The sequence below is a fragment of the Rhinolophus sinicus genome, linkage group LG02, assembly GCF_036562045.2.
Source record: "Rhinolophus sinicus isolate RSC01 linkage group LG02, ASM3656204v1, whole genome shotgun sequence".
NCBI lineage: Eukaryota > Metazoa > Chordata > Mammalia > Chiroptera > Rhinolophidae > Rhinolophus > Rhinolophus sinicus.
Window position 1 is genome coordinate 89,160,032 of NC_133752.1, and position 13,705 is coordinate 89,173,736.

General features: G+C 43.0%; 1 protein-coding gene across 1 annotated transcript in view; it reads right to left on the bottom strand.

Moving 5' to 3' along the window:
• Positions 1 to 13,705, bottom strand: part of FAM171A1 (family with sequence similarity 171 member A1) — a 117,589-nt gene that overhangs the window by 19,503 nt on the left and 84,381 nt on the right. The window contains exon 5 of the mRNA XM_074324797.1: positions 10,097 to 10,273. Coding sequence (XP_074180898.1) covers positions 10,097 to 10,273 — 177 coding nt within the window. The remainder of the gene's footprint in view (positions 1 to 10,096; positions 10,274 to 13,705) is intronic.

Consider the following 13,705-nt stretch of genomic DNA (forward strand, 5'->3'; position numbering starts at 1 on the left):
GGCCCTGAAGGACAAGCACAATACAGTAAATGTGATGGCATTATTCTCTAAAAATTCTCATTTTGGGGGGAGGGGGCTACAAACACAAAAGGCTTAACAGTTCTTAGGACTGGATTGATATTACAAGATTGTTTTTTGGAGTTGCTAGGCAACATCGAAAAACAAATGTCCGTGGTCTGAGATCACGCTTGCATTCGTCCTCCCCACGGGCAGCGCATGCGTTCGGCGGCCTCACTCCAGTCCTCTTGGACAATGGGAATGGAACATCGCAACTGTGATGCTAATGGTCCATCGTGGCAAAAAGATACCAATCTGTGTCTCGAAAACAAGTCATGGTTTGTTGGGCACCTGGCAGCCAACATCTCTGGCAAGACAATGTTTTCACTGGACTGTTATCATTTACCCAAATTAAGTCCTATGCCTTCAGTGTTATCTTCTGTTCCATCACTTCAATCAGCTTTCTTTGCAGGTAAATTTCCCCCTCCTTCATATCTAATAGAAGCCCGATTCACTTTTATGGGCAATTTTAATATCTGGGGAAAAGAACGTAGAGACTTCTCCTGAGAGTTATTTCTTTGTTTCTAAGAAATAGCTTTCACTGTGAGAAGACCGATTTCAGATCATCTTTCTTAAGGATATAAGTGTAACCACTTAGATAGGTAAGTCTGCTTCCTTCTTTGTTTAATACCCTTAACTATCAAGTCTTTTCTTTTTGAAAAAAAAATAAGGATAATGCGTATGGTTCTAAAATTAATATCACAGTGTAAATACATATTTGTTAGAGAAATGAACTCCCTTCTTTTGTTCTAACTTTTGCCCAGCCAATATAAGACAATTCATCCTTATAATTTAATCACTACACCTCAGTATTGCAATGTCTATCTGGACACATGCTGATGGTATGTAGAGAAAAAGATAAGCTAGTGATATTTTCATTTTCTTACAGTTACAAACATAATTTAGTGCTTTAAGAACTTCCGCCCTTTCCTCCCTCCAAAACACAATGAAATGGAACAAAATCTGAGATCTATATTTTAAATCAATCTCCACCTTCCAGGGCAGGCTGGCTATGACTTACCTAAAAGGACTAGTTCAGTGAGCCCCGCATCAGCAGAAATGTTCACCATCAAAAGCAGAGACAAATCCACTACAGGCCAATTATGAGTGAGTACCCCTAGTGCCTGATACATACGCGCCATACATGATAAGAAGCTGGTTCAGTAACCACCATTTCTATAGCAACCCACGCGCACTCTGCAGGCTGTTTCGGGAAGGCAGTTCAAACTGGATTCTAAAATGCAGCTTCACTTAGAACATGCTTTTATTCCTGTCATTTCATTAGAATGAGAGGATTCAAATCGAGTAATATAAGTTATCGTTAAATGGCAGAAACTCTTCACATACAGAATCTTAAATCTTGACTGCTTTGCTAGTCGATGTCCGTCGGTCACTTTAAATGCAAACCACTGACCTGGTTTGCTTGTTCATAAGGGACCATTCCCCAGGGCAACAAGTCAGATCGCAGTCTGACAACCCGGAACATCGTACAGCCATCTGCTGTCCCAGTTACAGGAGAAAGAGAGTAACTGCTTGTAAAAGCAAGCTGACATAATCCTCTCTTACTGTCCAGAAAGCCTCAGCTGAGATGCATTCACTATGACCAACAGAACTTCCTTTGGGTCATACTGACCCCCTGCACACGACTGGTAAGAAGGTGTGTATGTCTACTTTGTCCCATCCCCTTAGGCATGGTGACACCCGGGAGACAAGCACTGGCATTGTATCACTTTTCAAAGCAGAGAGTACCATTAGAGGATCACACACGAGATATCTACTGAAAGGAAAAGACACAGACTCACTAACTCAAGTCCTCTCTCACACTACAAATGAAGTGGCATTTTAGCACGATGGCCCCAGCACTACATGTAAATGCAGCAAAAGTTTCCATTCTAGCATGCAAGTTGCACTTCTTAAACAAACAAACAAACAAACAAACAAACAAACAAACTGAAACCATTTTTCCAGAGGGTACACGTTATAATCAGCCAATTCATATTATTGTAACATACTAGACAAAATCCAACTTTATGTTCAAAGAGAGTGTTAAATCTATTAGATCACCCTCCAATGAACATATGAGCTGAAATATGGAGATGCTAATTTTTATAATGGGAAATTCTTCTCCTGTTCCAAAAGAAAAAATTAAAAGACAACTGTAGCCATTAAAAAAAAAAAAAAAAAAAAAGACGACTGCGATAAATGAGTACGTCAAATACTGACTCCACGCTAATGGTGCTTGGAAGGGAACACCTCTACGTTTCCTCCTGAGAGTAAACATTCACTTATTCAGTAGTCATGGATTGATGTATTCCAGTTAGTGCTAAAGTGTGGATTTATTTTTCAAATAGACGTCCCATGGAACTGAAAGAACTTGATCTTTCTTTCCAGAGTTTGAAATCTTGCCATATAAAGAAGGTGTTATCACTCTGAGCATTGAGAGTCACTCTGGCTAAATGCTTGAGGGCCAACCTGGGTAACAGGAAAGTACGAATTGTGACTGAGTCAGGCCCCCAGTTTGGCCCTACAGAGTGTAATGTATTATATAACCACATTCTTATACTAGAATGGTAAGAAGTTCCCTGTTGAATGCATTTTAGATCAAGGATCACAACATTTTTCTGTAATAGACCAGAGAGTAAATGTTTTCCCCTTGTAAGGATATACAGAGTGTACCAAAAAAGTGTATACATATTTTAAGAAAGAAAAACTGTACTAAAATTATAATACTCTATATATACTGATAACAGAAGATGAATACAAGTCATATTTGACGTCTGCAATGACAAGAGGTCTCAAAGTGGTTACCATCAGTGTCCAGACACTTCTGATTATGGTGAACTACTGCTTGAGCAACACTGACCAAAGTGTCCACTTGTGTACATTTTTTTGGCACGCCTGGCACAGTCTGTCACAACCACTCCGCTCCGTGGGTGTAGCGAGAAAGCACTCATATAGCCCATACGCAAACAAATGGGCATGGTTGTGATTCAATATCTTAGTCCCTTCGGGCTGCTACAAAAAAAATACCATAGACTGGATGGCTTATAAATAACAGAAATTCATTTCTGGGGGCTGGGAAGTCCAAGAGCAAGGTGCCATCCGATTCAGTGTCTGGTAAGGATCTGCTTCCTGGTTCATGGATGACACCTTCTCCCTATGTCTTCATGTGGCGGCAGGGGTGTGGGAGCTCTCTGGGGTCCCTTTTATAAGGGCACTAATCCCAGTCAGGAGGGGTAATCGCCTCCCAAAGGCCCCACCTCCAAACACTATTACATTGGGGATCAGGTTTCAACATACACATTTTGTGGGGGGGAATAAAACATTCAGTCCATAGCATCCAATAAAATGTTACTAGGGAAGCTTACATTTGAATTTCACTTAAACTTTTTTGTGTCATGAAATTCTCTTCTTTGGATTCTGTCTTCAACCATTTAAAAATGTAAAAATCATTCTTAGCTTTCGGGTCATTGTTTGCTTACATAGGTGAACATTTTCAGCAGATTCGCAAATTGCTATAGCTGGCTGTAAACTCTTTGAAATTGCAATTACTTAAACTTGTCTCAAAGTAGATAATTTAAAGTGTTAAACTGGTTTGAAGTGATTATTGTATTTGAATTAATCATAAATAGCAGTTATTAGGTTGCACAGCCATGCCCATTTGTTGCGGTTTAACTGTGGTTTAAAAGGTTAAAAATAACTGCAAAAACCACAATTACATTGCACCAACCTAATAGTTTGTTAGATGCTTAAGACATGTTCCGATTTTTCTCCTAATCTGATAATATTGCCTTGGAACTTTTCATTTCACTGAAATAATTTAATGTTTACTGAAATAATATTATTAATTAAATATTAATAATAGTAAAAAAAAACCGCGTATGAAATATATAGGTTTCTATTGAGTTTAGTAAGTTAAAGAACATATGGTTTCTTTGAAATGTCCATCCAATCTTAAAGTTTTCAGAAAACATATTTTAAATCATTTGATTATTTTTGAATGACTATCCAAACGCTGGCTTTTTCTCTGTACACATGCAATCTGTTACAGCCGGAAATTTGGCAGTTATATTTTTCACAGTAGATGCTAAGTTAAAAAGACCATTTCAATGGAACTAGATCAACGACACAATGAAGATTTCCAATGCAAAAAGGCTGAATGCCATGCAGCTTATTTCCAAGGAGAAAATAGAAAATTGGATAACTTCCGAGCCTTCGCTGATTTGCATTTTGTGTTAGTTTCCTGTTGCTGCTGTAACAAATTACCACAAACATAGGGACTTCAAACAACACAAATGTATTCGCTTATAGTTCTGGAGCTCAGAAGTTGGATTTCACTGCGCTAAAGACAAAGTGTAGGCAGGACTGATTCCTTCTGGAGGCTCTTAAGAGAGAACCCATTTCCTTGCCCTTTTCCACTGCTCACAGCTGCCTGTATTTCTTAGCTTGTGGCCACTTCCTCAGTTTTCAAAGTGCATCATTCCAATTTCTGCTCTGTCACCACACTGCCGTCTCCTCTGATTCTGACTCCTCCTGCACCCCCTCTTACAAGGACCGTTGTGATTACAGTGGGCCCATCTGGATAATCCAGGAGAATGTCCCATCTCAAGAGTGTTAACTTAATCGCATCTATTACCACATAAAGTAATAGTCACAGGGGCCAGGGATTGGGATGTAGAGATATTTGGGAGGCCATTATTCAGCCTGCCACATATATCAAAAAAAAAAAAATTGTTTTTTAAATAAATGTGTGTTATTTGTGAGCTGTATACAAATAAACTAATGAGAGCAGGCTGCCCCTTCTCCAGACCTGTGCCATACGGTTATGACATATGCACGTATGAATCCCTAGAGCAGGGGTGTCCAAACTTTTTTCAACGTTTTTCACCAAGGGCCATATGCGGTAAAATACACAAACAGCCGGCCACTCACTCGAGGTGAAGTATGTATTGCCTCACCTGGTTTATTTAAGTAAACTAAATATATTTTTGGAATTTGCTGCAGGCCAATAAGAAATGGATTGCGGGCCGTAGTTGGCCCATGGGCCGCAGTTTGGACACCCCTGCCCTAGAGAAAGCTTCACTGATCAGTTGATCCGTGAACAACTCGGGGAATTAGGGGTACTGATCTTCTGCAGAGACGAGAATCCTAGTATGACTTTTGGTTCCCACAAAATTTAGTAGTCCTTCGGGATCTACAGGGGATTGGTCTGAGGACCCATTCAGTTTCCAAAATCCGCGGATGCTCAAGGCTGTTACGTGACAGGACGGAGATCCATGCATATAGTCTGCCTGCCACATCCGCCGCGTCCCCACTACGGACTGAAAATATGGTTTTCACTCCATGGTTGGTTGAATCCACAGATGTGAAACCCAGGGGTACGGAGGGCTGACTGTATGTTTACTGAAAAAAAAATCTCCATGTAAATACACCCATGCAGTTCAAACCCGGGTTGTTCAAGGGTCAACTGTATTAGGAACATAACCTTTTATACTCCAACCCTATTCATCCATATTCAAATACAGTCATTCAAAAAAGAGGAGGTAGGAAGGAACAGAAGAATAATCGCAGCAACGATGGGGAACATCCATCATAACTGTCTGTTCTTGGAAAAAAAGAGCTCAAAGCATCTTCCTTTTATTAAACACACACACACAGACACACACACACACACATATGAAGATAAATTATTTGTATACGGTCATCTTAAGTACAAACATTACATTGTAGTATCTTAAACTGCCTTGACTTTGAAAACATCTAAATGATCCTCGTCTGATGCAATCATTCGAGGAACATTTCAGTTGGGTACCTAGTATGTGCCAGGAACAGTTCTTGATGATCAGGATTCAAAAACACTGAAGTAAGACCCAGTGAGGACGCAGATAATAAGTAGGAAACTGCAGGACCGCGTCCTTCTACGCTCCTAGGACCCCTGCAATATGAACACTGTGCCCAAATGACTGCTTAAGGGATGGAGCAAGGCACTTGAAAGGAGAGATTCTGCTCACACGAAGCGCCAAGCTATGAGGAAGGCCTCCGCAGGCCCAGGGGAGAGTAAATAGTGTGGTGAGGTAGACAGAGAGTGTGCAGAGGACAGTGGCCGACAGTAAGACGGAGAGGTAGGCAGGGCAGCTCTGAGGAGAGGGGTGCCATGCAGGGAGGGTGGACTGCCTCACACTGAGCCCCTCCCTCTGAGACATTCTCCCATGGGGAAGTGGGCTGGGGTTTTGAAAGACAGCTCAAGTAGCAACACAGAAGTACTAGTGGGGAGGAGAGGAAGAAGGCAGCCAGGCAGCTGTGGGAACTGGCCAGGAAAGAGGGAAGTCTCTGAACCAAGGCAGAGGTACTGCAAAGATGGGTGAGCTGGAGAAACCCTGATGTGACATCAACACGACTTTGCGAGGGGCCAGACGTGGCTGCAGCTGAGGTGCGGAGGGGAAACAAAAAGAATACACTGGATACAATGCTGAGGCGTCTACTGTGAAGGTCTGGAAGATGACACCCTCAGCCAAGAGAGGAAACAGAAATGAACAGGAGGAGAGGCTGGATGAGGGAGGCGATGAGTCTCTGTTTCAGCCGTGTTGAATCTGAGTTTCCTGTGAAACAGATGTCTACTAGACAGAGAGACACACAGATAATACGACTGGGGAGCACAGGTAGTTGTGGGAGTGTGGGAAACAGTCAGACGCCCCAGCGACTGCATAGAAAGTAAGTTAGGGGCTGGGTGCAGGGCAGAGCCCAGGGGCTGGCAGACTAGGAAGACCCAGGGGGACACTGAATCTCACAGTCAACGGAGGAGGGCCCTCTACAGAGGAAGGAAAACCATCAAATGCTGCAGAGACATCCAAGAGGACGAGGAGGTCACCTGCTTTCATGATCACGCAGCTGCTGATTTTAAGACAGTGGGGAGGCAGAAGCGAGACTGCAGAGGGTCAAGAAATGCAGGCGGCCCGTTGGGAACAATTCTTCAAGAAATCCGGGCTCAGGGGTATCTGGGAGAGTGGCTTGGATGGGAAGCCTTCACCAGACCATGCACTAATAAACTCTTAGGGCATGCTTGCTATGTATACCAGGCACTGTACTAAGCTTCTTACAAATATTAACTCATTTACTCTTTTGCGTGGTTAATTTTATGTGTCACCTTGGCTAAGCTAGCGTCTCCAGCTATTTGTTCAAACACATCCGGATGTTGCCGTGAAGGTATTCTTAAGATGAAATGAACATTTAAATCAGTAGACTGGTAACACAGATTACTATTCATAACATGGGTGGGCCTCATCTAATCAGTTGAAGGCCTTAAGAAAAAGACTGACCTCCCCCAAGGAGGTCTGCCAGCAGACTACCTTTGGACTCCAACTGCAACATCAACTCTTTCTTGGGTCTCCAGCCTGCTGGTACGCCCTGCAGATACTGGACTTATCAGCCTCCACAATTGCACAAGCCAACCCAATTCCTTCAATCAATCAATCAATCAATCAATCAATCAATCAATCAATCAATTTCTCTCTCTCCCTCCCCCCATACACAAACACATACACATATATACACAATATATACACATGTGTTATACACACATCCTACTGGTTCTGTTTCTCTGGAGAACTCTAATATGCTCTTCAGAAAAAACATTAAGTCCTATTATTATACCCATTTCACAGTTGAGGAAACCATGGCACAGAGAGGTTAAGTAACTTGGCCAGGGCCACACAGCCAGTGGGTAGCAGAGCTGGAATCCCAATCCAGTGTGCCCCCAGAGTCCCTGCTCTTAACCACACTCTAGACTGCCTCTCCATAGCACTGACCCAAGGGTGTTTGGGACCAATGGGGTGGGCCCATGGAGACAGGTACAACATACATGGCAATAAAAATTAACAAGTGCAGCTTTGTACAAACGAGAAAACAGGCACAAGTGATTCTCCTAGGTGGGACTTACAGTTTTACAAGTAGCAGAACCCAGGTTTTCAGGATACAAAATGCAAGCTTTACCCTTTTTCTTTCCTACTTTCTCTCCATTCTTCTTTATCCATGTCCTTTCCTCCTGTCAGAATTCCCATGCTCTTCAGAGATTCTCTCAGTCATACTCCCTACTCCCTTCAAGTTGCTTTCTCCTGGGAGGCCCAGGGCTCTTTATGTCCTGACCATGACCACAATGCCTCAGAAAATCACAGAGAACACACACCAACGACAAAGTGCCCTTCTTACTTCGTGCAGGATATGTTAATGTGGCAGAACAATCCATTTAACAACATCAAGTTCAGTACATCTGGTAAAATCGATGGATCCCACACAATTATGGAATCTGTTAGTAATTATTCGGAGAGTAAAACAAAACAAACCCCTCCACCCCTAAACCCCAGGCATTTAGTTCCAAATATAAATTCCTATAATTTGACTACTCAAGGAATTACAGCTCTTTGAAAATACATTTTATATATAAAGGCTCTCAATAATTCGAATTGCGTTATTTGAAAACTGGTATTTTCCAGCTTTGACTTTCATGGGATGGGAACCAAAGTGGTATAGGAACCAACATGCCAGCAGAATCCTAAGTGTAAGCATATACTCCCGTATTGTTATTATGAGTGTCAGCTATAAAACTTACCAGAGAAAAATCTGGATTTAACAGTTTTAGAACTTTATACATTTTAATCCCACTTCTTCTAAAATTTTATCCTAAGGAAATACTCATGGCTGTGCATAAAGATTCAGCTACAAAGATATTTATCACCGCATTGGTAAGAATAATAATGTTTTCCCTAATTGTAAGAACATATCCATACAATGGAATTCTATGCACTCATTAATATTAACATTGCAGAATAATAGCTAATGCTATGGAAAGATGTTCATGATAGACAAACAAGTTTTTTTTTTAAAGCAGATACAGAACAGTACATAACACACGGACCCGTTCCTGTTACCCATAAATTTTGTGGAAGGCAGCCTCTAAGCGGGACCCAATGACACCCACCTCCTGGTGTTCACACACCCGTGCACACCACCCCGCACTGTACCAGCACTGAGCTGTGTGATCAACAGCATATGGAAAGAAGTGATGCTATACCACTCTGACATTAGGTTATAAAAGACTGTGACATTCATTGTGCCCACTTGTGCTTTTTATTTTGTCATTTTTAGCTTTATTTGTTAGGTTCTCTTGGATCATTTACTCTGGTGGAAGCAAGCTGCCATGTTGTGTGCAGCCCTATGGAGAGGCCCATGGGGCAAGGAAGGCAAGTCTATGCCCAACAGCCTGTGAGGAGTGGAAGCCTTCAACAACCTGGGAGTGAGATGGAGAGTGTGCTCGCTAGCCCCGGCTGAACCTTGAGATGAACGGAGCACTGGCGGTCAGCCTGTCTGCAGCCTTGCCAGAGACCCTGAGCCAGAACCACCCCGCGAGGTTGTGCCTGGGCTCCTGACCCTTCCAAACGGTGAGATAACAGGTGTTCACTGCTGTTTAAAGAGGATGAGTTTGGGGGCAATTTGTTACGCAGCAATTTATAACGAATACATCTGTGCATAGAGGATGACTAGCAGGACATAATCCAAAATACTGTAGTGGTCTTCTCTAGGTGCTGGTTTTTCTTTTCTTTTTCTTTCTTTGGGTGGTTTTTCTTTTTTTTTGTATAATGGTGGCAATGTTTTTATTTTTTCAGAAAACAGGAAAAAACTGCAGGACCAAGAGAGATCATATGACCTTCTAAAGAATAAAAGGATACAGAAGAGCCAATTTTAGCTCTAATAACTTTTAAAGATTCTTTTCAAGTAAATTAGCTTAAATGGGCACACACACACACAAAAAAAAAAAAAAAAAAAGAAAAGAAAAGAAAAGAAACCCAAAGAGAACTCCACAGAACGTGCCTGAATGTCACAGTAGAGTTAGCTTTACCCACCAGTAACCACACAATGCTGTGGGAGCAACCGGATTCAATACCTTCAAGAAAAGGAGACGTGCACAGCACAAGCCTCTTGACAGGAAAGTCAAAGAGTAATGAAGTAACCCGTTAGCCAGTGTGGGCTCAGGACTCGGGCTTACCCAGCTTCTGGTCAAAGCGCCATGCTGCGACGTACGCATTGTGCCTCAGGCTGCTCTGTGTGGCCAGGGGCACGGTGACGTAAATGGGACCATCCACCAGCACCGGTGTTCCATCGCTGCTGAGCAAGTGGACGCTGAGGGCTGTGACTGGGGTCAGGTCGTACCTGGTGCCGTTTCCTGGAAGCAAGAGGCATTCTCCGTCACATGCACACCAAGGACCTACGTGGAGCTGCGGAAACCGCTCTTGAAAAAATAGGAGTAGCTACAACCATTTACCGAGCACCGCACCTCCCACGGGCCTGGGACTGCATGAAGCACCACACACATAATCCTCACCACCACCTTCCTAAGGTGGGTAAAAATTCCCATTTTACACATAAAGAAACTGAGGCTCAGGGAGGGTCGTCCTGGGGGCTGGCCTGAGGGGGTTGGTCGTAGGGCTGGGATTCAAGCTCAGGTTGCCATTCTAACTACTGTGCTTTGCTCTCAAAAAGGGCCTCAAAAGGGAAGGAATTGTCTACAACATGACAGGGAGGTAGGTGTGTGTGGAAATCCCTGAAATGGACTTCTACACAGAGTGGGCTCCATGTGCATGTTAAGTCCTTGGCAGGTTACCAAAATGAAACCAAATATTTGCAGTTAGAGACTGCTGAAAAAAAAAAAAAAAAAAAAAAAGGAAATTTCTTCAAGGAGTGCCTGAAAATATTACTTAACTTCTACTAAAAAAAGTACACTATTGCAAACTTGGGCTTGAAATATTTATGAGTTGTTTTAGCTGCCATTGTTATTTTGATCTGTTTAAAAGGAATTTAATATACCAATTATTCTGCATTAGAGGCCTTTTATCCAAGCCAATGCTATAATGCCTGCCTACCTTACAGATAAATTAGGGCATGCTTATGAGAGAGCTATTATATTCATACACATACTCATAAGCTATCCATTTTAGAACCAATACTTTTCTCCAGCGAAATATAATATCCCATAAAATGTATTCTGTCATCATTTAAAATCTTTCCTTGACAAAATGACAAAAATGCAGTGATAAAAAAATGTAAGCTACATTAGAACACAATCTATAGGATTTCTTATTAAGCTACTTATATACTTACCTACTCATCCACTACCTGAGCTAATGCGAACCTCCAAATAGGACTAAATTTAAACATTTAAAGCAAAGCTAGTCAATTTTAGAGTTTCAACAACAAATTATAGCTACGCGTAAAACCCTTCATAGAGCAATTTCTATACAGCTCATGACAGCAATACCCTTTATCATTTATACCTGTCTCTGTTTTTCAATGTAGGGAAAGGCATGGAAATGGGGAAATGATCCAAAGAGGTCCACAGATTCAAGTTCTTAAATCTTTTAGTCTGGCCACTTCATTTTAAGGTAAAGAAAACCCAAACCCAGAAGTTACCCTACTTCTGGTCAAAACATCTTGTGGATGGAGACCTAAATGTGCTCACTGCCCAAAGGTAACACAGGAGCAAAGCAAGGTGCACAATGCCCCTGTCTAGGGTTCTGTTCACATTCCGGGTGAGATAAAACTTAAAACCAAGCGAGACTGAGTAACTCACGAGACGTTGTATAAACAACTTAGAAATGACGTTTCAGTTAGGTAGTGCTGCCTGTTTCACCGAACCTGAGACAGGAAGTCTGAGGAGGGGAGCAGCAGGCAGAGCACGTAGGAGAGCACCCCAGACACATCATGCATCCTCTCCTCCTACTTCACTCGGCCTCCTGATTCCCAGAAGTGGCAACCCTGTCGTCCCCCTCATCACCGTTCGATTCTCCCTTCCTGTTATCTTGCACACTCCTGGCCCGGGCAGTCAGGGTTCCGGTACCAGATCCATCACTAACTGCTTATGTGGCCTTAGGCAAGTGATGTCACTCCTGGGGGGGTTGGTTTTACTTATCTGCAAAACTAAGGAGGTTGGTTGGACTAGGTGCTTTCCAGTGAGTCGGTGGCAAGAAACCAACTCAGCTCTAAACATTCAGAAGGAAGGACAGCCCTGCAGGAAAGCGCCTACTAATTTAAAGCAACATGCATTAGGTTCATGTGATGTAATGTTCTTTGAAAAAGTCCTCGGTTTGAAGACACTGCAGGCCATTCTACCTGCTTGCTGAGGCCTCTCCTTTCTCAACACCCCACTAAATGCCTTCCAAATGACTTTCCCTCTGCCCTCCTACTTTCTTTACTCTGGGAAGATTTCATACTTTGAAGGGCTAAATTGTTTTCCCTCCAGTCCTTGTTATGAGACTGGAACTCTACACAAAACACTGAGTTCTGTGTATAAAGAAGTCTTTCCTTTCTGTTCCATCCTGGCTCCCGTCATGTCTGAATAAAGATAGGTGTCAGGTCAAAGCAACAGGATGGGGGGGGGGGGGGGCGGCACCACTGGCCTGTGCTCAGAGGCCTCCAGTTCGTCACTTCTAACATGAGGGGTTTCGCTCAGATTTCATCTAGGGTTCTGTATGGCTTGGCACTCTGTTATATTACCGACTTTTCTGCACTGCAGGGAAATTTCCCCCATGAGTCATTTTACTGACTCCTCTCCCTCTTCCTGGAGTTACAAGCAGAAGTAATTTCTAGAAAACAGTTCTGTGCTCTCTTAGCAACCAGAGGGGAGAGTGAGATGCTGTGCAGGCAGAGTGTGGGAGGGGCTTCCCTGAGTGATGCCAGGACAGCACGGAATGCGGCTGAAGCCTCCAGGTGGCTGCGCCCCTGTATTTACAACACTGGAAGCTCCCTCTAAACTGAACACAGCTGCCCTTGGGATGCTCCAAGGAAACAGAAGCACTTGGTCTCCAATCCCCTTCACTGAACTCTAGCTATGACTTGTCATCTCACACAGGCACGTGTGGTCCAGGCTCTCACTCTAAGCTGAGATCTCTTCGATATGGTTTACAAAACAGGAGGCAAACAATAGTGGGGCACAGGAGAAACTGCACAGAGTGACCTGGACATGGGGCCCTAGCTGATGAGCTGCTGGGGTGCAACACGGAGTTCATGCCCCCACGCCCTCGTGGGTGTGAGCAAACAGCACGCCAAGAATTCTTCCTAGGCCAACTTATCAGTTAATGCGGGGGAGAAGTGGAAAATAACCTTCCAAAGACCTTCTCTCTTCCCTCTGAAATAACAGTGATTTTAAAATAAAACAAATGCTTCTAAAATCAATAGTCCTGTGTCTCGGTGTTCTTCCCCGTCATCTCAGATTTCATTACTTATTCAAGAGCTCTTGGAAATGGGGCACAGAAAAATGAATGAGCTCCCAGCAATGAGGTCGTCCCTCCAAGCTGGGGTTTCACGGTTGTGTACCATTTTGTTGGGGAGACTGGGTGGAGGTTTCACAGTGGTCTCAGATTGTACTTTATCAGATTCCCAGAAACACGACTTTCTCCCAGCACTGTATATTTAAAGCAAAAGTTAACACTTTTTCCCAATAGTGTTTACTTAAGATGACCGCCATGCATCTGTCCAATGGCCAATCGCTGACTAGTCATTGCATCATCCCATAAAAATTAAAGAAAGAAGAAATGTTTCCGAAAACAGGTACCGCAGAAAGGGAAAAGGCGAATGACAAATCACCAGGTCACCTTGATCT